The sequence below is a fragment of the Leuresthes tenuis genome, unplaced genomic scaffold (genome assembly GCF_036924035.1).
Source record: "Leuresthes tenuis unplaced genomic scaffold, fLeuTen1.0.hap1 SCAF_16, whole genome shotgun sequence".
NCBI lineage: Eukaryota > Metazoa > Chordata > Actinopteri > Atheriniformes > Atherinopsidae > Leuresthes > Leuresthes tenuis.
Genome location: NW_027325370.1, coordinates 32,559,535 through 32,587,281, shown reverse-complemented (window position 1 = coordinate 32,587,281; position 27,747 = coordinate 32,559,535). Strand labels below are relative to the sequence as shown.

At 40.3% G+C, this 27,747-nt stretch overlaps 1 protein-coding gene across 1 annotated transcript; it reads left to right on the top strand.

Annotated features, from left to right (window-relative positions):
• Positions 1-22,305: 22,305 nt before the first annotated feature.
• On the top strand, positions 22,306-26,851 carry npbwr2b (neuropeptides B/W receptor 2b). Its single transcript, XM_072367007.1, has 2 exons — positions 22,306-22,379; positions 22,837-26,851. Exon 2 carries the CDS (start codon positions 23,552-23,554, stop codon positions 24,566-24,568), a length of 1,017 nt encoding a protein of 338 aa, XP_072223108.1. The 5' UTR covers positions 22,306-22,379; positions 22,837-23,551; the 3' UTR covers positions 24,569-26,851.
• The last annotated feature ends 896 nt before the right edge of the window (positions 26,852-27,747 follow it).

Here is a 27,747-nt window from a genome sequence, read left to right as displayed (position 1 = left end):
GGAGGAGAGACCAGCATACCCCGCTACACATCAACGGGACACAGGTGGTTAAAACCTTCAAATTCCTCGGTTCTCACATCAGTGAGGATTTTACTTGGTCACACAACACACAGCAGATCATAAAGAAGGCTCAACAGAGATTCTTTTTCTTGAGGATGCTGAGGTAATTTGGACTGTCCACCAAACTCCTCAGCAACTTCTACAGATGCACAGTGGCGAGCGTCCTAACAAACTCCATCACAGTGTGGTATGTGTTATAATTGGTTTTGTTCTTAGACCTTATGTATTCATATTCTGTATTTCACTAAACAATCTATGTTCCTATTTTGTACTTGTCTACTCTGTTCATACTATGTGATGTATGTTCTTGAATGGTCCAAGACTTTAAGATAGCATAACTACACTAAATACTTCAATTCAATTCATTTTATCGAATAATTGGGTCAGATGAAGCTTCTACATCTTGTCAGATAGACTGGTACATTAGATACACACCTAAAACAACACTCACTTACACACGTTGTTTATGGTAAATGGACTTGTACTTGTATAGCGCTTTTCTAGTCTAACTGACCACTCAAAGTGCTTCACTACATGCCACATTCACTCACACACACTCATACAGCACGTCTTAAGATACATAACTACGTGCTTTTCTAATCACTCATACACACATTCATACCCCAATGGATACACTGGGAGGCTACGTGGGGTTCAGTGTCTTGCCCAAGGACGCTTCGACATGTAGCCCGGGGAAGCCAGAGTCGAACCACTGACCTTCCGATTGGTGGGCAACTGCTCTTCCTCCTCCTGAGCAACAGCCGCCCCCACATTTATCACATTCAAAGAACAGGATGAAGACGGTGGTTGCCCTGCTCATGTCACGAATAACTGGACAATTATACTCGGTCACGTGTAAGTACAACCTCTGTAAGATAAACATGAAGAAGATAAATATGAAATATTTCCGGATATCAGAACTCGGGCTGACAAATTTCCTGCTCTGTCACTCCGAGTCCAGCACTGCCATACTTTACATGTGACCACTAATAAATATTTTGTTTAAGTTGAGATTTCTCCAGCTTGTTCTTGGGCTTCCAATGAAAGAGTCGGGCTAACAGGATACCAACAACACCAGGGTCACTAAAAGGGCACAAAACATTGTCAAGGAACACACCCACCCACAACACAAACTGTTCACACTCCTACCATCTGGCAGACGCTACAGCAGTGTGAAAGCAATGAGTACCAGACTGACAAACAGTTTTTATCCTCAGGCCATCAGGCTTCTGAACCATGGACCATAACCCCACTTCTGGACTGATCTTTTGCACTTTATATTTTATATTCTATATATATTTGTTTATTCTCTTTTAGCATAGTTCTTTAGGTTGAGAAGTCGCAAAGTAAGCTTTTCATTACCCAATAATAACCACTGTGTCTGTTATTGTATACATGACAAATAAACATCTTGAATCTTGAATCTGGGGGACGAGTCTGGGTTTGGCAGTTGCCAGGAGAACGGTACTTGTCTGACTGCATTGTGCCAAGTTTAAAGCTCTGTGGAGGGGGGATTATGGTGTGGGGTTGTTTCTCGTGAGCTGTGCTTGGCCCCTTAATTCCAATGAAAGGAACTCTGAATGCTCCAGCATACCAAGAGATTTTGGACAATTTCATGCTCCCAACTTTGTGGAAACAGTTTGTAGAGGGCCCCTTCCTGTTTCAACATGACTACGCACCAGTGCACAAAGCAAGGTCCATAAAGACATGGATGAGTGAGTTTGATGTGGAAGAACTTGATTGGCCTACACAGAGTCCTGACCTCAACCCGATAGAACACCTTTGGGATGAATTAGTGCGCTTCTGGAAGAATGGTCAAAAATTGCAATAAACACACTCCTAAACCTTGTGGACAGCTTGCCCACAAGAGTTGAAGCTGTTATAACTGCAAAGGGTGGGCCAACGTCATATTAAACCCTATGGATTAAGAATGGGATGTCACTTAAGTTCATATGCGTGTAAAGGCAGATGAGCAGATACTTTTGGCAATATAGTGTAAATTCATCATGAATTACCGTAACAGTGAGTATCTGCAGTTACAAAACCATGATAAAGTGTCAACAAAAGGAAGGGTAATGTATCTAAATAGCTTGATCTCACTAGAAAATGTGAAACAGGAAGATTTGTTCACTGGTCAAAATGGAATGTTTTTAAGTTGTGAAATGGTAATATATTATTAGGCTGTTGTTTTCTGTCATGCAGCATTCACACGACATGATGGAATTTTCATTAATAGTTAAATATTTATACCAGAAACATGTAGATTTCACATTTACTGTTTTTGGGGACCTGCCCAACTGAAGTAATTCGTCTGTGGAGGAAATTCGATTTTACTCTGAAAGTCCTTGGCTTCCTTTCCGGGTAGCCGCTCCTCCTGATCCACTCAGTAAACCCCCCTCAGATTGCTTTCCTACTCTCTTCCTTGCCAGACCTCTGAGGAGCGGTCATGCACTCTTTTGACCAGACCTCTGACGACAGAGATCTCCAAGCTCCTTCTCCTGCAGCCCCCCCACCCCCCCAAACAGTGGGACAACAAAGGTCTGCTAAATTTGCTCTCACAACCTCTGACAATGTTTAAATCTAGGCTGAAAACAGTTAGCTGTGCTGACAACTGACAGTATTTAATCTGCACTCTTCGCTTTTGAATTAATTTATGATTATTTTTCATGTTTTATGGGATGAAATTATTTGCCTTCTTGTGATTTTATGTAGCTGTAAAGCACTGTGAATTGCCTTATGTACAAACTGTTCTCTACAAATAAACTTGCCTTGCCTTGCCTATAGGATCAGGGCAGCCTGTTTCTAAATCCAAAATGGTGGCGCGTGCAGACACAGCGATCCAGTGCTCCCCTCTAGTTAGCAGCTACACATTGAGAAGGACTTACACCCGGACCAAACTTATCAGCCTGAAACAACACTGGACCCTGCAAGGTTTCGACTCGTTCCCAGAGAGGATACACTGAACAGAGAGGAGGTGACAGGAGTGCTGCAAAAGATGCCAGAAGCAGCGCAACTGAGCCGGCATCAGAGCTAGGTTAACCGCGTTTTCGCATTGAACCAGCGCTTCCACACCACTCTACAAAGTCCTGCAAAGCTGAGCTGTGATGTTGTGTGTGGCTGGAGAGCAGAGACAGGAGGACTGTGTCATCAGTAAATTTGACAATGTGACAATTTGGCTGGGTGGATCTACAGGCATCTGTGTAGAGGATGAAAAGAAGTGGGGAGAGTACACAGCCTTGCGGAGTGCCAGTGGCAGTGAAGAGGGTGTCAGAGAAGGTGTAGTTCATCAATACCCTCTGTGACCTGTTGGTGAGGAAGTCTATAATTGACAGAGTGAGTTCGTGGTTGAGATGGAATTGTGTGATAAGCTTCTCAGAAAATATGTGAGGCTGCATGGTGTTAAATGCTTATAAGAAGTCTGCAAACGGAAGTCTGGCTGTGGAGCTGGGGATTTCCAGATGCTTATGGATGGTATTTAAGATAAATATTTTTGCATTATCGACACCTCTGCCAGCCCGGTAAATAAACTGCAATGAGTCCATTATTAAGTCAGTTACCTTGGTGATGTTATCCTTGATGATCCTCTCCATAGCTTTCATGTTTATGTTTATGCATTTAGCAGACGCTTTTATCCAAAGCGACTTACAGGTAGGCAAGATAGGGTAAGGGGGCCTTGCCTACTGGAGGTAGTAGTACCTTTCACGCAGAGGATTTGAACCCAGGTCACCCACATAAAAGGTGGCAATCTTACCACTACACTATCCAGTCCCATCTCATTTCATGACCAGAGAGGTAGACAATGTTGTTTACCAGTCAGTTCAGTGTCTCGGACTAACCTTACAGGAGACCCAAAGCCATCTATGTCCAGGCTGTCATTATCATTCCCAGTCAACCACGTTTCAGTAAAAGCAAGAATAGACGCAGTCCGATATTCATACATATGAATATGTTCATCAGTCTTGTTGCGTAATGAGCGCACATTAGCAAGGATCACTGAGGGAAGTGCACAGTGTTTATTTTCGCCTAGTTTAAGACTTGCTTTGATTCCACCCTTATTCCTCCCGTCTCATTATCTTCTTTTTATTCTTGTGCAGGGTGTCTGTCCGGTTGGGTGGGTGTTTGTGTTGCAACTCCTCCGGAAGCTTGTCTGTGATACTGGATTTTAGTGATTAGTTTCTGACCAAGTAGTATATTTAATTAATATTTCTAATAAATATCAATGACTGTGCTTGGACACTTATTGATATTAATTAATAATTAATCCAGCTTCTGCTTGATCTAAACCTATTTAGATACATTACCCTTTTGTTGACACTTTACCATGGTTTTGTAACTGCAGAGACACAACATAATGGTGCCCTTTGTGAGGCTTTGTTTGATTTGTTATTAGATTTTCTTTACCTATTCCAGCATTCCCACTGCACGATTTACCAGGCAGAGTACCATTGATAATCATCCATGTATTATTTATTTTGCATAATTTGACAAACATTTTGAAATTAATTTTGCAGAATGACCAAGTTTCCTTCTCCACTAGTCTTTTAGGAGTGTGCATCCTGCTGTACTTTAAAACTAGTGCATTGTGGCAAAGGTTATTTGATACAAGTTTAATCTTTAAACTTTGCTATTGCTGCTAGCCATTCAAGTTTTGGCTTACCCTGCAAGAACCTTTGCAATTTCAAGTTAACATTTGCATATAATATAGCCAATGCTTTTCAGTCAAATTAAAATGACAGTGTAGATTACTTACAACAAAGAAAAGGTTGGTTGACTACTAGCTTCTCAAATTAAGGAACAGCAGCTTCAAGGTTAATTCCACAAATTAGGACTGACACAGGACAAATAACCATGGACGCAGTTGAGATCAATGAAACCTTTCAAAGATTTTACACTAAATTTGTCAGTACCCGAGAGGGATTCAGTACGCAGATGCAGGGTCTTATGGTTCAAGATGGTTTTATTATCAACACAAGACAAGATCACAGCGGCACTGTGAAAAAAAATCACTCCTTGAAAACGGAGGAAAAACATAGCTATGAAACTTACCGTTATAATAAATATCTAAGGTTATGGCTGTGGAATAACTTACAAAACAAGATTGCACTGCAGGAGAGTCGCTCGCTGCAGGCTCGTGGAACCTGTGGAGACAAGACAAGGTGGCTGGTAATGACGCTCGAACAGAGACAACATACTGGCACAAGACAAGGGAAATGCAGACTATTTGAACACATGAGGGACCAAGGGGAACAGGTGGAAACACTTGGGAATCAGGGAAGACAATGAGACGCATGACACGGGAGGAAAGGCAAGTTACCTGAAACGAGAGGACAAGGTTAGTGCTTTTTTACAAAATAAAACAGGAAATGACGTGCCAAGACATGGAACAGAGAATAAACCGTGACAAAATTATACACTTCTGAATCCTAGTGTGATACAACATTAATAAACAATTTCTTTAAGGTTCTCCACATTCCACAAATTAGTACACAACATAGGGACCTGTGAGGGAGATCAATTTAAGCTAGATGAAATAAAACAAGCAATACATAAAATGCAAAACTCAAAAGCCCAGGACGGATATATTGCTTAGTATTACAAGACCTTTAAGGACCAGATGTTCAACAAAGCATTGCTTTAAGGTTCTTTACCTCCATCATTTTATGAAGCCAGTATATCACTTATCCATAAGATGGGCAAAGATCCTCTGGAACCTGGCTCATATAGGCCTATAAGATTGCTAAACGTTGAACATAAGATCCTAGCCAAAATTCTGGCGACACGTTTGAAAGACATTCTCCCAACTGTCATATCCCAAGACCAGACAGGTTTCATAAAAGACTGACATCTGTTTTTTTAATATAAGGACGTTATTAAACATTATTTACACTCAAGACGTTGATAAACATGGTACAGAGTTGCTGCCTTCATTAGATGCGGACCGTTTGACAGGGTCGAGCGAGTGGGATTATCTCTTCTCAGCTCTGTCAAGGTTTGGATTTTGCCCTAATTTCATATCACTGGTAAAATTATTATACGTTCACCCCCAGGCCTCAGTACAGAGCAATAATGTAAATTCAAGTTATTTTCCCATAGGACTATCTACAAGGCAGGGCTGCCCTTTGTCGTCTCTATTCTTTGCGTTAGCAATCAAACCCCCAGCCATTGCTCTAAGAACAGTTAAAGGATATTGTGGGATTATTAGGAGTGGCGATGAACATAAGGTATCATTGTATGCTGACGAGCTGTTGTTAAATATATATAAAGAAAAGGAATATCTGCCGGTTATTACAGAATTTTGGTGTAATCTCAGGTTACAAAACAACAATGCAGGACAAATTACTATTGTAAGGATGAGTTTATTGCCGAAGTTTCTGTGTATTTCAATGTATACCCTTATTCATTACCATCTCGATTCGATTCGATTTTACTACTGGTCTTGTGCCTCGCTACAATCAAAGAATCAATATTCTTCCGTAAAGACTCCTGTTCCGAAACTAAAAAATATAATTGTTTCTTACTCAGCTAAAATCTGGCATCAGATTAGAAAAAAATTTAAATGTCAGGATACTTCATTCTTGACCCCAAAATATACAATCATCATGTTTACTTCATCACTTTTAAAAGTCTTATATAATCAATGGAAACTTAAAGGGATACACTATGTTCAAGATCTGTTTATCCAAAAGACCTTTCCTACTTTTGACCAATTGTGAGACAAGTACAATATTGATAGAAGGGATTTTTTCAAATTTCTACAAGTCCGCAGTTTTGTACAAAATATGTTTCCGTCTTTTCCCGGCCAGCCCCCTGGGTATGAGATGAATTCTCATGAATTGTCAGACATGGAATATATGCCCACAATGGACTACCTGAAAGAAGCTTTGCACAAGGACCTTGGAGTAAGCATTACTGATTATCAATGGGGCGAGGCTCAGTATAATTCCTCAGTCTGCGCTCGACATGGACTACTGCGGTTCAAAATCTTTTACAGACCACCCTTTTCCAAAATGTTTCCTGGGACAGACTCGTCATGTGACCGGTGCTGCCAAGGACCAGCCTCACTGGCTCATACCTTTTGGAGTTGTCCAAACATCTATACCTTTTGGACAAAGACATTTCAGATGCTGTCTGAAGTTTGCCATGCACATATGAGCCCAGACCCAATTCCTGCCTTATTTGGTGTTGCCCCAGCTAATGTGGGAGAGCAAAGCCTTTACTGTGCTCCACATATTGTACCTTTACTCTCGAGCCACATATTGCGTGAATAACATGTTGTTGAGGTTAGAATGAACCCTGTCTAGATAATGACACTGAAGCATCCCCAGACAGCAGGCGCCAAATAGAGATTGGGTTTGAGCCACGTACACATTGAATGATATAGAAAGGTATAAAGAGTTGTCCCAAAACTGAGGTCATTGGGAATTTGTATGCTGAAATGTACATGTCTCTGTGACGGTCTGTTCAATAAATTCCCCATATGAGGCTGACACGACTCTTTTCTTCTCAACATAATGGTGACCCCGACTTCGTGACTTTGGCGTCTGGAGTCCTGCTGAGCGAGTCCTCTGTGCCCCGGCAGCCGAGATCAGTCGTCAAAACCTGCAGGTAGGATATCTTTGACCATTAAAGCGGCAGATGTTTGCTGGTTGGTGTACAGTGTGACAGCTTTCGGAGTTTTTTCCCCAAATTAAAAGAACACAGGAGAGAGTGAAGGGCACGTTCTGTAAGTCTCTTATTTTTCCTCTGCGCAGAGGGGCTGCTGAAATTGTTTAAAGAAAAGTGTTAAGCATTGAAGTTGTGAGTGTTTGATAATAATTGGGCGAACAGCAGCTTGTGAGATGTGTTTTGTGAAGCAGGTGGCTATGAAGGAAGCCAGCCGTGCTGCTTTGTGAGTGCACTGTAATTGTGAAGGACTACTTGCTCAGCTCCAGCAGGGATTAAGTCAATGAATTTAAACTGGAATTGTGGATACGCTTTTAGAGCGGGTAGGGTGTAGTTTTTGATGTAAAGCATCCGCTCATGGTGATGTTTTGGTGCCAAGGGCCAACCTTTAGTGCATAGAAGGGCGAAATTGTTTTCACTAGTCAAGGAGCAGACGGGTACTATGATTGATTGACTCGAGAACAGAAAAAGTTTGAAGGTGGAATCAACAAGTACGGCAAGAAAACTCTGAAAATGCATGTATTAATGTTTTAAAATATGTTTCCATATATATGTGTTTATATAATTTAATATATCTTTAAAACTCTTTGGAGTTATCTTTGACCTCAGTATAGAAAACATTTTGAGAAGAAAATTCAAATTTGATCATGAATTGGCCACAGGAGATGTTATAAGAGGTCACAAGTGAGGCTGATAAAGTACAAGTCAGCTTCTTCAGATTCCACGAATAAACCACAAGGCTTATAAAAAGAAATATTTAAATCTCATACATCGTCTATGTCAATATCTCCTGAAAATAAAAAGTCCAAACAAAATAAACTAAACAATTTCAAATTGTGAAGGATTGACTGGTGACTGACAAACTGACTGACTTGGTGTGTGTGTAAACCGGTTTTGGTTGTGCTCATTTGTGCTGTTGTGTGTGAAATCCTGCTGTTATCTGTGAATCTAAAAAGGTCTTTTGGGTGAAAAAATCAAGGTTCCAACTCATACCATCCTCAACTCCCTTCATTTTTAATATCTTTTATATGACTAAAATACCCACATAAATTTTGTAATTACAGCTGAATTTACATACATACACACACAAACACACACACACAGTGTTTACATACAACTTCTACATATACAGTCTTGAATTGAATGAAAGAGAAGTGAATGTTGAGTGAATCAAATTGTAACTGAATAAAGGTCAGAGTGAGAGATTGTTTAGGCTACTTGTGTTTGGGATATTGTGTGCGAGAGGAGAGAAAAGAGTTTGCAGAGACAGAGCAGTCGAAAGTCGAAAGAAGGATTTTGTAAGAGAAAAATGGGTTAACAGAAGGCGGGTGCTAATATTATGAATTAGGTTGTTGTTGTGGTCTTATTTGATGTATTTCTACTTCTAAATGAAAAGTGAAAGAAGATTTGTTTAAGTAAAATAAAGGTAAGCGTGAGTTGTTTATTTCAGTCTGATGAGTGGCTTTGAGAAGTGTGAGAGAGTAAAGTTGAGGCTTTTCTTAAAGTAACAGACTGCTGAAGTTCGTAACTTAAAGAAGGATTGTGTAAGTGAAAAACTGGAATAACAGAGCTGTGGAGCTAAATTGTTGGAATAGGGTGTGGTTACAGTAATGATCTGTAAGTTTTTAATGTTGCATATTGCTTGCCGGATTTCTTTGAACATCTGTTAAGTTCTATTGAGTATGTTCTATTATAATTATTATGTCTTGTATCTTTGCAGGGCTGCTGTGATTTGAATTGTGTATCTCAATTTAGTTTTTAACAGTCTAGTTAGATTTGTTTCTGGTTCAGGTTGCTGGTTTGAGTTGCATTGCATGGATGTCCTTGAATTCTTTGAAATTTTTATTCTGTGAACAATGCAGCTGTATGTTCTTGTTAAAATCACACTTTCTTTTATCATATGGTCATAGTGTTTCAGTTTCTAGAGTGCAATAATTAAGCTGTGATTAAACTGTATTTCTCCCTGTTTCCAGCTTGTGAGTTGTATTTGGGCCTTTTTTTTTTATTTGTTACAAGAGTGTTACGAACGCCATTTTGAGTTGAAGAATAGGGTGCAGTTCAATTGTTTTCTTTTGATTATTAGATTAGAGATTGGGGGAGTTACCAAAATCTTGGGAGGTAGGCTAAGAGGTGTGTTCATATTTCATTGGTTAGAATTTACAGAGCTGTGACGTGCATTGTTGTCTCGTTTGGATTGTTGAAAGGTCATCGTGTAGAGTTCTGATTGGAAGCATCTGGGTAGGACAAAAGTTAGGGCAATGCCCTTAGCTTGAGTCACATCAAAATAGGTTGAGCATTAACCTAGTGCTCAATTAGCAATAAATTATCAATAGCAATAAAGCTAATATTGATCTAGTTTTAAATTAGCATTAAAGTTACATTTATTAGCAATAGCAATAAAGCTAATATTAATCTAGATAAATTTCCAATAGGTTAGCAAGTATTAGCATTAGCAATAAGCTAACATTACCCTAACTCCAAACTAGAAATCATAATAGCAACAAGCCAACAAGCTTAGCATCGAGTTAGCATTGGTTTTAACTCAACCTAGAGCATAAACCTTCTATTAAACTTTAAGGCTAACATTAACATTAACACCGACAGTAACCTAGCCACCCATTAGCATAATTGGCAGCATCTAATTAAATTGACCCTAGCATCAAACTAGCATCAGTTTGAGCTTAGGTTAGCTTAAAATTTAAACATTCAACAGTTGCTTGAAAAAAAAAGAAAATAGGGAAGGAATTAACCAGGTGAAATAATGGATGCAACACCAATATTAATCATAAGTGTCAAGAATCCACAACTATTCAAAGATATTCAAAAAATATCTAAAAAATGGGAAAAATGAACAAAAAATCTGTCCTCACCTTGGCGAAAAGATGGCATGTTCGATGTAGCTGCGTGTGAAAATATGGGATTAAGGATCAGAGATCACAAACCAAAAGATAAAAGCAAAAAGAGACAACGAAAATGAGAGCTTGAATTCAAAGTTTTAAGCTTGTTTGAAAATAAAGGTCTTCACGACAGAAGGAATTTGAAGGAGGGTGTAGCAGCGCTGAAGAAGGAACCAGTAGAAATGGTTAAGTCCAACCAACACTCCTTTATGAAACAGCCTGATCCTGCAGGACTATATCCAACACTGTCTGGAGTAGTCAACATACAAGGAGATTTTGAAATGAAAGATCACATAACATTTAGTCCAACCACTTCACATCCAGAACAACAAATAGCTACATCAAGCAGACATGTAGCTCCCCAGCCAGACGCTATCTCTAAGTCAGATCAGGAAGCAGAGAGACAGTCCCCACAGTATCAAAAATCACCAGTTCAAAAGGCATCTTTTGAAGATCCCGAGAGTGCTAGAGCTTCAGCAACAGCACAGTCCCCAGATCACCAAAAGTCACACCAGGATTGGACCACTACTCCCACTGTAGGCAAAACTATACTACAAGACATGACTCCCAGAAATTGTAGTACAGGCAGAAAAACATCCAAAGTTTTAGACTGCTATGGAGGATTTAATGATAAATCACTAGGGTAATTGTACTGGGTAGAACCTGAGCATCCTACAGTTGATTGCAGCAAGAGATAAACCAAGCAGAGAAGTATGATTTGAAACAATAATCAGAGACACAACATGAAGATGTCAAAGCGAGTTACGATAGACCAGATAGATATACTGATCCAGGACAGTATCCAATTTTGATAAAAGGGACCCAGGGACATTATGTGCCATGGCACGCTCGACCTTGCAGGGCTGGTTGCTAGATTGCTGGATATTCATGAGGGTGCAATCAAGTGGATAAGAGCTTTTGAAGAAGAAACTGTGGGCAAACTGTGGGAAACATTAAAGCAGTATGGGCACGGTGTTTGGGAGCTTCTACGATGGACGACATTTTGAGACAGAGTAAGAATGAGTGGATGTTGAGTCACTGAGCAGATGGAATTGAGTTTAATGCAAATCGACCTGCATTGTGGGAAGCACTGAGTATCTTTCGAGAGTGGACCCGAGTGTATTAAAGGGTGATCCACTGTTAGATACGGAGAGTCCAGCGGCGTATGTTGAACATCAATTGAGAAAATGGAAACAAGAAACACAGGAAGAAATTGAAAAATTCCCAGTGTTAAAGACATTCTTCAGAGACTCTATTCTAGAGGTTATGCCCGATCCTGTACGGGCGAGGCTGGAAGCTGTGGTAGGAGTCAGATTAATACCACACGAGCACTTCTGACAGCATGTGGTGCATGCGGTCGAAAGATACCTACAAGATGAACGGAAACGGAAGGAGAAGGACAACGACATCCAAAAGAAACTCTCACAGTTGCAGTTGGGAGAACTGCAAGGGATGCAAAAGGTAAAAGGTCAGGCCCTGCTGACGCCGAGGGCCACTGAACAGGTACTCCCACCCTCAACTGCAACGAACCTCGCACCTTATACACCAGGTGTAATAACACAGCCACCTTACACACAACGTCTAGGGGGACAGGTCCCATATCATCCCCGTTGAGGGTCCCAGAGAGGCCCACTGGGAGGACAAAGATCCATGGGAGCCTGTTGGGCTTGTGGCGAGCTTAGACACTTTGCCGACTGTAATCGGTTGTAATGTAGTAAGTCAACAATATGCTACACACCTCCCCATGTCAAACAAATTTGTTGAGACCATAGGATTCGCGGGAATTAAGCAGCTAATGCGAATGACCGCCCCAGTGCGTCTGTCCACTGAGGGAAGTGAAATTAGAATACCAATCGCAGTATCTTGTGAGACTCCCATTAACTTACTGGGGAGAGAGGCTTTGTGTAAACTAAAAATGAAGATTTGGTGTTCCCCACAAGACATAATCATGGATAAAGAAGGTCTGGAGTTTCCAGAGTTAACACAACCAAGAATCTATTGGTTGGGGGACATTTCAGAGCCAGTAACAGTTGCATTTAACTAATGGGAAAAATACATTTGAGTCCAGTGTCCGAAAGCAAGAGAACCCACACTCGACTATCATTGTACAATGTATTATGATTTCAAAAAGTGGAGAGTTTGAAGAGCCATGGGACAAACAGACTGAACACAAACAGATACATTTGACAACTCAGCACATCATCATTGGCAAACAAGGGGCAGCAATGAATGTGGAACCAAATGCATTTATGAATGCATTGGTGAATGAGAATTTCAAAGCAAAGGATTTGGGGCCCATGATGAAAACAGCTTTAGGAGCAAAGTGGGAACAAACAGAGAATCCATTAATCTTCCAATCACAAGATGCATCAATGATCAAAATCCTGTGCAGTGTATCAGCATTAGCAAAACCACAAGTAATAATGGCATTGGCAAACCAATCAGTTCAAACAGCATAGCAAAATGAGGCAAAAAACAGTGAAAGTGATTTGTTGAAGGAAATTATATCTCACATCCGAAGCCAAGTGTGGTCTAAAAATGAGACCGATGTTGGTTTGGTGAAATCTGCTAATCCAGTGAAAGTGCAGTTGAAATCCAATGTGAAACTTCCTAATCGTTCTCAGTATCCACTCAAACCAGAGGCAGAGGAGAGGGTAAGTGGGACAATAGAAGACTTTGCAGGGAAAGGAGTGCTGGTTGAGACGCATAGCGTGTGTAATACTCCAACATTTCCAGTATTGAAGGCAGACAAATCCAAGTACAGGTTAGCACACGATTTGCGCCTGATAAACGCAATTGTCCAGGATTGGCCAGCGGAGGTGCCAAATCCTTACACACTCCTCACCAATGTGCCTCCTGATGCTAAATTCTTTACAGTGATTGATTTGTGTTCTGCATTTTTCAGTGTTCCTCTGGCTGAAGAATCTCAGTATTTGTTTGCATTCATATATAGAGGTAAGAAGTACACTTACACCAGACTTCCCCAAGGTTTTAAACATAGCCCTCATGTGTTTAACCAGGTCCTGGGACAAGACCAAGAGGGCCTCGCATTGAACGGCACACTACTTTGCTATGTAGATGACCTTTTACTGTGCTCACCAACTCTGGAGGATTTCCACCAGGATTCCATAAAAATCCTCCAGAGGCTGGCAGAGGGAGGGTACAAAGTTTCAAAATTTAAACTTCAGTATTGTCAACCTAAGGTAGAGTACCTAGATAGAGTCATTTCACAGGGAACTATTGCTATTTCTCCGTCCCACTTGGAGAGAGTAAATAAAGCACCATGTCCAAAAACAATTGAGGAAATGATGATCTTTTTTCGGATGACAGGATTCAGTGCAGATTGGAGATTATGTAATTAAGTGTGCTCCTCTGAGAGAAATTATGAAACAATCCAAAGACCAAAGGTTGAAAGCACCACTGAAATGGACAAACGAGGCTAAGTTAGCCTTCGAAAGTTTGAAACATGATCTGCAGAAAGCACCAACACTGGCAACACCAGATTATGAGAAACCATTTTTCTTGTACGTCTCCAATAGACACAACACGTATGCTTTTGCAGTGCTGATGCAGGAAACGTGTTGTCGTCACAGAAAACAAGCTATTGCTTACTACGACACAAAATTGGATAATGTTGTACAAGGCTGGCCACCATGTTATCAAGGGTTGGCAGCAGTGCAGTATGGTTATGAGAATGTATCCACAATAACAAAGGGATACCCAGTCATCATCTTAACACACCATAAGATTTCAGAACTGATAAATCAGGGAAAGTATGTTGTGACTCAGGCAAGATGTTTGCAGTTTATGCATCTTTTGACATATCCAGAAGTGAGAATACAGAAGTGTAATACATCAAATCCTGCAGATGTCATTTCACTCCTTCGTTTGAAGGAGAACCACACGAGTCTGTAGCAGAAACCATGAGGTACACTAAACTAAGATCTGACTTAGAAACAACTCCACTTGTGCAGGCCGATGTTACCTATTTTGTGGATGGATCATGTTTCAGAGATCATTTGGGTCATCATGCAGGTTATGCAGTTGTGAAACCAGAAGGGGGAGACTTTGTGACGGTGAAAGCTGAGAAGTGTGAACAGCCATGTTCGGCACAGTTGGCTGAACTGAAGGCATTAACGGAAGCATGTATACTGGCAAAAGGTAAGGTTGCAAATGTGTACACAGATTCTGCATATTCTCATGGTATTTGCTATTTGTTTGGAGCAGTTTGCAAGCAGAGAAGGTTCAGAAGGGCAGACGTCCAGTGCGACATGAGGACCAAATACAGGAGTTGATTGCAGCCATGATGCTCCCCTCAAAACTGGCAGTGATAGTGTCAAGCTCATCGTAAAGGTAACGAAATGGTTAGTAAAGGTAACAACGTGGCTGATGGAGCAGCAAAAGTAGCATTGAGATGCCAGCTGGCTGTTCTGGCACCAAAGGTGTCACTGGAGCCAGCTGTCACTCCAGAAGACATAATTTTAATGCAACAGGAAGCAGGTGTGAGAGAGCACAATGTCTGGACGCGGAGAGGTGCACAAAAAACGAGAAGGGATTGTGGAGATCACATGATGGTCTCCTGGTGGCACCGGTGGCTCTGTTGACAATGCTGATTTCTGATGTTCACAGTGTGCATCACTGCACAAGGGGAGAGGTATTGAAAAAAGTAAAACAACAAGGATATTGGTACATGCCGTACATGCATGCAATGGTTGATGAAGTGTTGGGTCAGTGTGAATCTGTGCACAGAGCAATGTGCGAAAGAGTGTGAAGACACCAGTGGGACACATTCCAGTGCCAGAAGGACCCTTTAAGTCAATGGTCATAGACTATGTAGACATGATTAAACCAGACAGGATAAAAGGTACATGCTCGTGGTGATTGATCGTTTCAGCCAATGGGTCGAATCAACTCAATCCAAAGATTTGGGAGCTGAAAAAGTGGGAAAGTTTTTGGTAAGGGAAGTGATTCCCCGGTTTGGCATTCCATCAGAGATTAGCTCAGATAATGGCTCAGCATTTGTGCAGAAAGTTGCAAAGGGCATTTTGCAGCAGCTGCGGATCAAGCAGCGCTGTGGGGCCGTGTATCATCCACAGAGTCATGGAATGGTTGCGAGAATCAATGGAACCTTGAAAGTAAAACTGAATAAAATCTGTGCTTCAACTAAACTAAACTGGGTGCTTTGCCGCTTGCACTAATGAGCTATCGTATGCAGACCCATAGGGTCACGCACCTAACACCGCATGAAATGCTAACGGGTCGACCCATGCCAGCACCTCAGTTGAGGGGTCCCTTTAAAGGGCCCCCACTTGAGCAGTCGCAAACAGAGTTGAAAGCTTATATGAAACAACTAACTGCTATCCATAGAACAATCTATCTACAGGAGAAGGCCAGAGACTTGGAGCTCGAACAGTTGGTTGAGAAACCAGTGGTACCAGGCGACTAGGTGTACATCAAAGTGTTCCCGGAAGTGTTCCGTGGCACGAGCCAAGACAAGAGGGGCTGAACACAGTGGTGCGAGCAACGCCAACGGCAGTTCAAGTGAAAGGTACCACATGAATCACTGCACTAAGGTCCGGGCTAAAGAAACAGACAAGGTTAAGTCAGAGGGAAAGGATGAACAAAATTAATGTGTTAAGATCTCTGACGGTGATGAGCATCCAGGTGTGGGTGTTGGCAAACAGCATTCGTCCAAGAGAGCAGGGTCTGGAGATGATGGACAGGATCCCACAAACAGAAGGATCTGGAAGGGGTCCCGTGATGAAGCCACACCAGAGGGGAAGTAGCCAGACTGGGTCAGATGATTATGATGCAACAGTACACCCCCACTCAGACCATGACACACCAGAAACTTTGCCAGCAATACGAACTAGAATTCCACATGAACATACATCTGAAAAGTTTAAATTACTGTACATTGATGGGGAGGAGACATGGATCATGGTTCCAGAGGAGAAGACGACCAAACCACCGCCTCTGGACACCACTATGAAGGTGCAATCTGGTGAGACCAAGTTGTCCTCAAGACAGAGAGGGTTTGATCAGAACTGATGTAAAGAGGGAAAGATTTGCCAAGTTAGTCAAGGAGGACTTGATACCATTATCACTAAAGGACAGAGCAGTCGCGTTAATCCAAGAACATATGGAGCTTACATGCACATGCATAGACAGAGAGACAGTGTAACTGTGGAAGAAGGGTTATGGAAGAAGACAGCACAGAATATGTGGTATAGATGGGCATGGAGTGTCTCATATGCTCAGATGCTCCAGGAGCGTTGCCTGTTGTTGTTCCAGAGCGACACACTTTCAGGGACTGTGCGACAGTCCAACAACGGGAATGCCGAGAAGGTAGGTTCACATCACAAAAGGGTAAAGGGTCAGTGTTTGAGCTTCCGATGTGTGGTATTAAGTGCAGATTGATGTTTCGGGCAATGAGATTACAGAACTTTTTCGAGAAAAAGGAGGGCCACAGATGGGAGTCTTCCTGTGCGGAATTTAATCTTAGTACAACACAGGATGGGCCACCTACTGATTATAGAGTAGACTACAATGGTGAATTTGAATGCTTTACAAGTGGTGGATTTACTAATGACAGTGGAACACACGTAGGTAATACTACTGTTAAGTGCAATGGGTTTTGTCATGGTTTCCACACGCAAATATGAAGCCTATATTCATCAAGACACCTGTGGGGTTTGAAAATCCAGTTCCTCTGGATCAAAAATGTGAAAATATAAGTATGACGATTCCAACTCTATTTCTTTTTGGGGATCAGGCACACCCAATAGTTATATAGTTACTGGAGGTGTGGAGATGATGTCTTGTTGAACGTGTTGCCCAATAGGTGGATAGGTCTTTGTGCACTTGTGAGAATGAAGACATCTGTAGTGTTAATGTATGACAGAGTAAACGAGATGCTAGGATTGGATGTTGAGAAAGGGAGAGTTAAAAGATCTAGTGGTAATTACATCATCGCTAAGCGCGTTTACGTGGATGCAATAGGGCAGCCGAGAGGGATTCCGTTTGAGTTCAAAGCACGCAGCGAAGTGGTGGCAGGATTTGAGTCTATTTTGCCATGGATCACAATTAACAAAAATGTAGATTGGATTAACTACATATACTACAATCAACAGAGAATTCTTAACTACACAAGTGAAGGGCTTGTAGCGTTTGGAGAACAACAACACACGAAAGTAGGATGGCTTGGCTTTAGATTGGATATTAGCAGAGAAAGGTGGTGTTTCCCACGTGATTGGAGGAAAATGTTGTACATTTATACCTGGAAACACGGCATCTGATGGGACTTTTACAACTGTTATGAATAAAATCAAAAAATTGAAAGAGGAGCTGATGGTGGGAGTGACTGGTGGTGGAATGATCTGGATGGGATTTTGGGGACTTGGGGAGCAAAGGCATTTGCGATGGGAATGACTGGATTGGTAAATCTGATAATGATCTCCATTTTGTTGTGTTGCATTGTACCCATGGTGAGAAGGTGGTTGCTGTAACTGATGTTCAAACAGAAAGTAGAAGCAGCCCGACTACAGCTAACCTTGCGAGACGTGGTTTGAGGACCACCGCAGGGAAGAACTGGTCAGCGAACGGGTTGCCAACTGTTCACAAACAGAACCGAAGATAGCTTGACAGGGAGAGGAGGTGGTAAAAACCTCTTTAATGGAAGTGAAGTGTTAGTAACCAGCCGGACTGATGTTCGTTCAGAAGCAGACAACTCCAGTTGGTGAAGGGATTGGACTGGATGAGCGACACTACAGTTTATTATTTTTATCATTGTTTGAGTATTGCTGATTTTCTGTATTGTACATGGTACAAAACTGTGATTTATTGAGTTAATCATTTGATATTATTTGTGTAATAATTTTGTGTTTATCATCGGTCATAACTAATCACACATATTTCCATTGCCATTCGTGTCATTCAACTGTTCGGAGCGCGACTTTTAGTACTAAAAGAGTAATTAAGTGGTCGGTCGCCAAGTGGGGATGGGGCTGTATGACAATTTTCCCGGAAATAAGAACATGAGTTACGCAAGTAGCAGCCGACGGGTTTTTAGCTAACATTCACTGCGAACAGTGGACAAATTTAATGGTAATGTTTAAGGATTTAAATGATGGTTGTTCGATTCAATATTATTGGAACAAAATTATGAGTTGTTACAATGTATAATTTGTTGATTTGAGGTGTTAAACTCTTAATTTATAAGTTTTTCAGTCATTTTATCATTCATTCATTTGATTATTCATTCATGATTAGTGTGATTTCCTTGTTTTAGCATTGCTTTTACGACATACATATATTCCCTTCAATTTCGTCAGTAGATTCTATTTTCTGTATGGTACATATCAGTAGATATGTTTAAAGTGATCATTTTTTGGATTATTAGAATAATGTTGTTAAATTTTAAAAAAAAAAATTTTAAGGTATCTGCGCATTGCGGAGTGGACAATCAGTTGAGTAATGAAGGTTGAACTATTCTGGGAAAGAGGTTCATCATGATGAACACTGTGTGTTTTCGCCTCACAGTCTGACCCGTTGGAACATCATATGTCTAGCATAACGCATAACCCTGAATGGACAAATCAAACACTGGCTATAGGGATTTCTCACAGCCACTATAATATTTTTTTGTGTGTGTGTGTGTGTGTGTGTGTGTGTGTGTGGGGGGGGGGGGGGGGGGGGGGGGTCAATTATTTGAAATCTGCACCTTTGCCACTCGATGTCACTGCATCTTACAAACTGAAAATTAGAATGTCTTCTAAGCAGTAATAGGAAATAATAGGATGCGATAGTTTATCAAAATGATATATCAAGCCAACCAGAGTATTTAGAGAGAATTGCAGTAGTCACATGTAAGTAAATTTGGCTTAGGATGTATTTATCAGGGTGTTGATATCATAACTTCAGCTGTGCTCTTCCTCTCCACTGTTCATACCATTTAGGGTCACGTGTACACATTACTGAATATGACCATCTATCCAGAAGCTGTTTTGTTATTGCTAAGCTTTCAAAGTACGATGATCCATTCATCCAAGTTCCTAGCAACACACTGATGTTTCCATGAAGGTGATGAGTTTGGAATGATCTCTGCGATTGTTTAGCAACCATATCCATTGTGGTGTGTGTATATCATTGTTGGCAAAAGTCAAAGAAGGGTTTATGGGACATTACAAGGAATCCATTGTTTTATAAGGCTTTTAGTGGCTGTTTACTGATGGGTTTTTACTGGCCTCGTGTGAATTTTACTATGTTTATTAACTAATTGCAGCAGACTGAAGCTGTGACTTTGGCCTCTGCTGCCAGGGTAAGCTTCACGGAGCATGATTCATCATCGCTGACAAACCTCTGAGTCTGAGTCAGGACATTTATGTTGCCTAAATGTATAAATGTCAACGAGGGGGTATTAGTGAGGGCCAGAATGATATGCGTTTGGAGGATTTTGAAATGAAAACAATATTATCAATATTATAAGGACACACACATAAAAAAACTGTACAATAAAGTGTTTATAATTTGTTGTATTGATAAATGCATCAATTAATTAATTTGTAAAGCCATGGCTCAGGTGATGAAGAGGTTGTCCTTCAATTGAAAGGTTGACCAAACAATTCTCTGCCCCCCTACATGCCAAAGTGTACCAAGGCAACACATGAGATCTGCATTGCCTGTCATATGTGTGTGTATTTAAACTAAAGAGAGGGAGAAAGTGCTTTGTGCATCGAATGGGAGGTGGTCGGTGGATGTGTGGGATAGTAGTTTCACAACCCAGAGGGCTGCTTCACAAAACCTAGGGAGTGAATTAAGATTAAGAGATTTTCTCCTCATTCTGACTGAACCTATCCTTTCACAGAAGCTGTGGCACAGGAGTCTTTTTCATTTCCCAGTCAAACCCTGCAAATGTCTTTGTACGATAATTCTAAACATTTAACATCTTTTCATCCTGTCTATGTGCTTTGCGTTTTCATTGATTAGGCCCCACAGATTGCAATTTTAATTTGAAGTTTAACTGGGATGATTGTTGCTGTTATAAGTAAAGTGATTGAAAGCTAATTCAATTATATAATCGAATTAAATAGGTCAGTGATGTGATCAGGCTTGGAGACTAAATACAGAGGAGGGTGATTATTGAGTGAAGGAAGCTAAGGGGAAAAACACAGGTGATGTGAGTGAAGCTGATGGCATAAATTTCAAACATAGAACATGACAAAAAAAAATGCAGAACATGACCGACATGACAAATATCATTCCTACACATTTTCATCTCCTTTCCCAGCTACAGAAGAATGTCATGTTTACTCTTTCTGAACACTGTTATGTAATAGGAGTAGCAATATCAGTAACAGGAATTAGACACCTGCCAGACAAATAATTGTCCACGGGTTGTACACCGACACCATACATTTTGTAACATGCATTAATGGTTGGAATTCATTTTGATTTTAACACTATAATTAAACTTTGAACAGAATCTTTACGCCTCAAAAGCAAAGGCCATAATTCCAGAACGGCACGTACCTAGGGGCAGGCAGCTTGCTGCAGCAACACTGGACATGTTGTGTCTTTCTTTTCATCTTCTTGAGATTTTCTATTTGTTTTTTTTCTGTGAAAATGCTGTGCTGCTGGAAGGACTACGACTGGTTACTCTGATAAGTCTTTACATCTTTTATGATGCTTTACCATGGCAACAGGAAAGCTGTTGACCTGTTGGAGTAGCTAACTGACCTTTCTAAAGCCCAATTAATGTATTAATGTAAGACCCCAAATCAAGATGAGTTGAAGAGGAGCCACCTTGGATGCAGAGCAGGAACAGAATGGAGAGAAAGGTTTCTATTTCTTCCTTTAATTGTGGTAGCAGTTGTGGGATCACAGGCAGATAACATGGATGAGCTTGGACCTTTGATGAGGACACAACAGGGATATCAGGAAGGCAATATTGTTTTTTTCATGGAGACATGGTTGCAGGAGCAGCTCTGGTGCCTCTCTATTCAGCTTTGGGACTGTGGGAAGGCGGAGACAGAAGACAGAACTGTGGGCTGTGAGTTCCTCTCCCTGTTGTCTACAGAGTGAGTTCATGTGCCAAGCTACAAAAACACCCCAACCCAGTGATGGAAACCTTTGAGAATTTCTACAACTCCTTCCTCTCTGCATATATTTATGACATGGAAATGTACTGTGTGGGTTTCTGAGCAGGTAGCTTCAAATATATCTCTGGCCATGTGATTTAGCAGGGTACAATAAAAGAACGGCATTTTAGATTTTAAAGCCATCGGATTCTGATTAATCTGCGGGAGAAATAAGCATCAAGCAAATGTCAAATTGAATATTTAAGGGTCATGGGTGCCATTTGCTTGTTGTACGTCTCCCAAATTAAATAAAATTTTCATGTCTGTTTCATAACTGAATAGTAACACACATATGTAACTATTCGAATGTGTTAAACAACTGGATAAATGATGGACCAAACATACTGAAAAAGTAGTTTATCTTTTCATTTATTTAGAAAAAAAAACAATTAAGTCACAGTAATGAACAATGGGTAACATTTTACCTGTGCAGTACACTACGAAGGCAGAATGGTCGATCCAGGCCTATGTTGACATGACTGAGTCGGGATCTCGGAGTGACGTCAGCCAGAGGCGCTGCCTTCCAGGAGTGTATAGAGAGAGTGAAGAGCAGCGGAGAGCGGAGTGTCTCCTGCAGAGGTTACAGCGAGGAAGAGGGACCTTACCGGGAGCCCGGAGAGGGGTAAACTCTCTTAAATTAATTTAATAAATCGTAACGTAGTTAAATAATGGCGATCTTGATCAAATTTGATAGACGATAGTAGATAGCCTAAGAATACTGCTGCTCAGGACCAGAGGTCTCTTATGGTTTAGAGTGATCTCTTTCTTTCAATACACTTTTTTCCTTGCTTTTGATTATTCGTTGCCACATATTTCTTTTGAGAATAATAAATTGAGAATAATCCAAATTAATTTGATGCATGACTAAAGCAGTTCAATAGGCCTATTGAGAAAAACGTGGCATGTATTTATCATTCAAATAGAAATAAGCCTTGTAACATCGAAGACTGATACAGCTCTTCAGACAGTCTGTAGGAAAGACTGCCTTCGGTGTCCACAGAAGAATTTTTTTTCTATCGCCATTGATATTTAAAATATTCAAGGCATCTAATGTATGTCCACGTCTCCCTGTTGTCCAGATTTCGTGATGCGTCACTCATGCGTAAAACACTGGCATCGTCTCCACAGCGCAGATGAAAGAAAACAGCACTGCCCCAAACTCCAAGTGACCACCGTAAACCTAACGGTGATCAGACTGAGTCTTTAAAAATCCTGTTTTAATTTTTCGGCACTGGAGGAGAGGAAAAACAGAGGACCAGGAAGATAACTCAAAAGGACTTCAAAAAGGAGAAGGATTTAGTGAATTCTGGTGGATATAAGTATTAACAGTTTTTTAAGAACGAGGAAGAAAACAAAAGTGGAGCCCTCAGTGTGGTGAGTGTGTGGCTGCATCTGGAGAATTGTTGCATCCACAACATTAACCAGAATCACGAACTGTCCTGGAGTGAGATATTCTAGTGAAAAACAAGTAATAAAGAAAGAAAGGAAAAAAAACACATGGAGGATATTATCTGTATATATGATTTCTTTACATAACTCTACATTACTTTTTATACAGTAAGGAGAGATAAGAGCACACGATCTTTCTCATAGCAACATCTCAGAAACTTAAATGATGGTGAATTACTGACAGTGAATTAATCTCCCAGGAGTGTTGCCCTGTGTACTCGCCCCTCCTCTGTTGTCGTCTTGTCTTGATTCCTCTCCCCAGTGATGTAATGGAGAGTAATCCTTCTTTAACTTAGCATTCTGTCTGCTGTCTTAGTTTATCTCAGCTCTCATCTCTCAGCAAACATGGCGAACGTCTCTATCTCCAGCGGTGCACTACCGCTATGTAATGACTCTGTAGAACTATACTCCATCATATCAAGAAACAACACTGATTTGAACTGCACTCCTCCCTCTGAGTTTCACTTCTACGCTGACCTTTATGTCATTTTACCAGTGATCTACTCTGTAATCTGTGCAGTAGGACTGACTGGCAACACAGCTGTAATCTATGTTATTCTTAAAGCGCCCAAAATGAAAACAGTCACTAATATGTTCATTCTGAATTTAGCAATTGCAGATGATTTGTTCACTTTAGTGTTGCCAATTAGCATAGCTGAACACTTGCTAAACTACTGGCCTTTCGGTGAGGTTTTGTGCAAAGTTATCCTCAGCATAGACCACTACAATATTTTCTCCAGTATCTATTTCTTGACAGTTATGAGCATTGATCGCTACCTGGTTGTTTTGGCCACAGTGAAATCCAAGCGCATGCCATACCGCACATACCGAGCAGCCAAAATCATTTCTTTTTGTGTCTGGATCCTCGTCATCCTCATCGTCATGCCATTCACCGTTTTTGCCAGTGTCTATGTCAACCCAAATGATGGGAGGAAGACTTGTGTGCTGAGCTTCCCGAGCCCTGAGAGTTTGTGGTTCAAAACAAGTCGGATCTACACACTTATCCTTGGTTTTGCTATCCCAGTTTCAACAATCTGTATTTTATACACCATGATGCTCTACAAGCTGAGGAACATGCGGCTTAACAGCAATGCTAAAGCACTGGACAAAGCCAAGAAGAAAGTCACCATCATGGTGTTCATCGTCTTGGCCGTCTGCTTGTTCTGTTGGACACCTTTCCACCTAAGCACCATTGTGGCTTTGACAACAGACCTGAGGACCACACCTCTGCTGATTGGGATCTCCTACTTCATAACCAGCCTGAGCTATGCCAACTCCTGCCTCAACCCTTTCCTCTATGCTTTCCTGGATGACAGCTTCAGGAAAGCCTTCAAGAAGATGCTGGAATGCAGACCAGCCTGAACATGCAACACATTAAATCTGTTGCAGAGGTCTGTTGAAATTATGTGAGAACAAACTGGGATGGAAATAATGAAGTTGAAATTGAATCTCTTTCAAATCTGATTTCTCTACTTATTTGATGCAGGTTTGATAATTTAGTTTGTTAAAGCTTCTCTTGGCAGTGTTGCACAATGTTTGATTATGATAAAAAAAAATAGTGTAAACTGCATCTGCAGGTATTGCTAATTTGACACTGTAATAGGATTTCTTTATGTTACAGTAAACAAAAGTATCAAGAGAGAAAAACGATCAATTGATTGAGACATCCGGTTACATTTAGATTAGATGCATCTGTTTTGTAAATCATCACTTTATTGGAACAGAAGTCAGTATGGATAAGTGGAAGTGAACTAGAGAACATTATGAATTAGCAACAGACTTCTCAGTCAGAGAAAGACTTCAAAGAAGATTGTAAGTTTTCATAAAATTAGCAATATTGCTTGCTATACGATAATGATGTTGCAACATAAAACCCCAGCTATTTAGAGCTGTCAGCAAAGTGGCAAGCAGCCAGGATTCACTTCAAGGTTAGGACTGCAACTGTCTGGTGTCGTGAAAATAAAAGATAAAAACTGTGAGTCAAGATGGGACACCACACGTGTGTGACCTTCAGTGGACTCTTTTTCTAGAGGACTGAGGAACATCTGGTGTGGTCAAATTGTGCTGAGTGGAAAAGCCACTGCTCAGCACAGCATCAATGATTTGCATGTTGTCCATCAAATCAGCATAGAGGGTAGCACGATGTACCGCACAAGACAGTGGTTTGGACACAACTCAGCTTTCATTTTAAATGAGCATTTTAATCTTGCCAGGCTCATAAATGTTGCTGAATATGAAGTGCCCACTGATTTTACCTGTTTATGGGGTGATTGGGTTACTTGACAAATGCTGAGATCATGATTGCAAACACTAAATGTGCTGCAAAAATCTGATGTTTTTCAACAAAGAAATCACAGAAGAAGAATATTTAGACCTAAAATGTTGGTGCACATCCACCTTTTAAAAAGCTTTTTACATTGACAGTTTGGATGAAGAATGTGTATATTTTGTGTACTTTTATCCCCAAGTATTTGCTGTTTATGTATCTACCAACAGTACAGTAGCCTGATAGAAACAGGACAGGAGGGCTATGTAAAATGTATTCTGATCTTCTCATATATGTTGTTTTTATGAGCTTTTGTTGCCCCCTGTTGTCGACAGCGCAGTGTTACCTGAAAGTGCAGTCAGAGCCATTTGCAGTATTTAAGCAAACACTCTGTTTAAGGGAGTTACATTTCTACACATATATCTATGTAAAGTCACTGTGTCTAAAGAGAATATATGTTTTTTCTTTTCTTTTCAACCACATTTCTAGTACCTAAAAATGACTAAATACTATACCCTTGCAATATATCAGAATGTAAATTTGTAACAACTTGCACACAGAAGAAAAAGGGGGATTATGACCAAAAGTGGGATGAAGTAATGTTAAAATTATCATTAAAAGCATAAGTACAAAAAAATAATGCTAAATACATTTACAATAAAAGGCAAAAAAGTTTTTAATTTAGCACACATAAACACACACACACATCTATCTATCTATCTTGACACATATGTGTATGTATATACACAATAAATAAATCAGGTGTTTTTGCAAAATTTATCTACGAGGTATATCGCATTTCAAGTTTTGCGTTGAAAATGGATTACCATTCAAGTCTTATTTTGCTCATACTCATATGTTTTTTGCCTGTGTTGTACAGTTTAACACCAGACTACAGTTTCTTGAATGATAATATAAGAGACAGTCTACACTTTTTTAGTCTTTTTGACTTTTACAAACAAAGTAATTTCATGCTCTGAGATGTTAAATGATGACATGCAGTGCATGTATAACTTTCTTCAACCACTACAGGCTCTGAAAAGATTAAAAGAAAAAAAAAGAATAAAGCTTCCTGTTGAATGGACAACATAGTCTCACAGTGATTTTGAAAGGATGCGATTATCAGATTCTACAAATGCATCAACTTTATGGCTCTGACTGCAACAGTAAGCACTATTATATATTGTAAATAGTTCAGCTTTTTTCAACTGTAGGGGGATGTATAGTCACAGCATCAAATTATCAAATGTTCTCTGTAACTGAAACTTGAGTCACATGAGTGAGAAATTCAGTTGGCAATTATTGTTTAATGCAGCCTGTTAAAAAGAATCAAGACATGTTATATGATTTGTTTATTTTTGGAACAGTCATTAGCTCTCAATGACTTCATATGCATAAGTTTATTTTCGCATAGGTTTTCATGTATTTTTGATATTCTAGAAAGTTGCTTGCCAGAAACTATTAATGTGCATATATTGAAATCATTAGAATTGTGCAAAAACTTTCGTTTTTTGCAGTGCTGATGTACATTAAAATCTCATGCATTACACGTTTATGAAGACTTATTGTTCTGATGAGGACCAGAGTTTGGGTTAATGTCAGATTGAACAGATGGATACTTAATGTGGGCAACAATATCAGCTTTTATTTTTTTATTACAAAGAAAACATACCTACAAACCAAGGATCTCCTGTATAGGAGAACTGAGTCATGTCATTGACAACTGGGATAGGCTCCAAGCATACAAACGTTACATCAGGTATGGACTAGGGCTGGACAAGATCGAAGATATAAGCAAAGCTGATCTAAACCAGGTGTTGGCAACCTGCGGCTCTGGAGAAGATCGAAGAGCATGTGGCTCTTTCATCCCTCTGCTGCTGCTCCCTCTGGCTTTGAAAAATAAATAGTAAGCATCTAATTCAAATTAATATTATTCTACTTAGTTAGTTTTTAAAATGTAATTCTAAATTTGAAGATTATGGTGATTTTGTAACATTAAATAAAACGTGTTTAAGTTTTTTGTCGCTCAAAATATGTGTCACAACCGCAGAAGTGCGACACTCGCCGGCACGCAATTTATTGAGCCTTTCGACCCCCGGTGGGCCAACAATGGATAAATCCAAAAACAGACAGATTTCTGAAGAAAACAATGTTTAATGCTACGTGGGCAGAATAATTTGCTTTCACTGCTGATGTTGACCAGTTTGCTTAATATGTGGGGAGAAATTGGCAAACAACAAAAAGACAAATGTTTGAAAGACATATCCAGAATAAA

What these genes read in the sequence shown, in the direction of transcription:
- npbwr2b (XM_072367007.1), top strand. Translation starts at nt 23,552, where the DNA reads ATGGCGAACGTCTCTATCTCCAGCGGTGCACTACCGCTATGTAATGAC.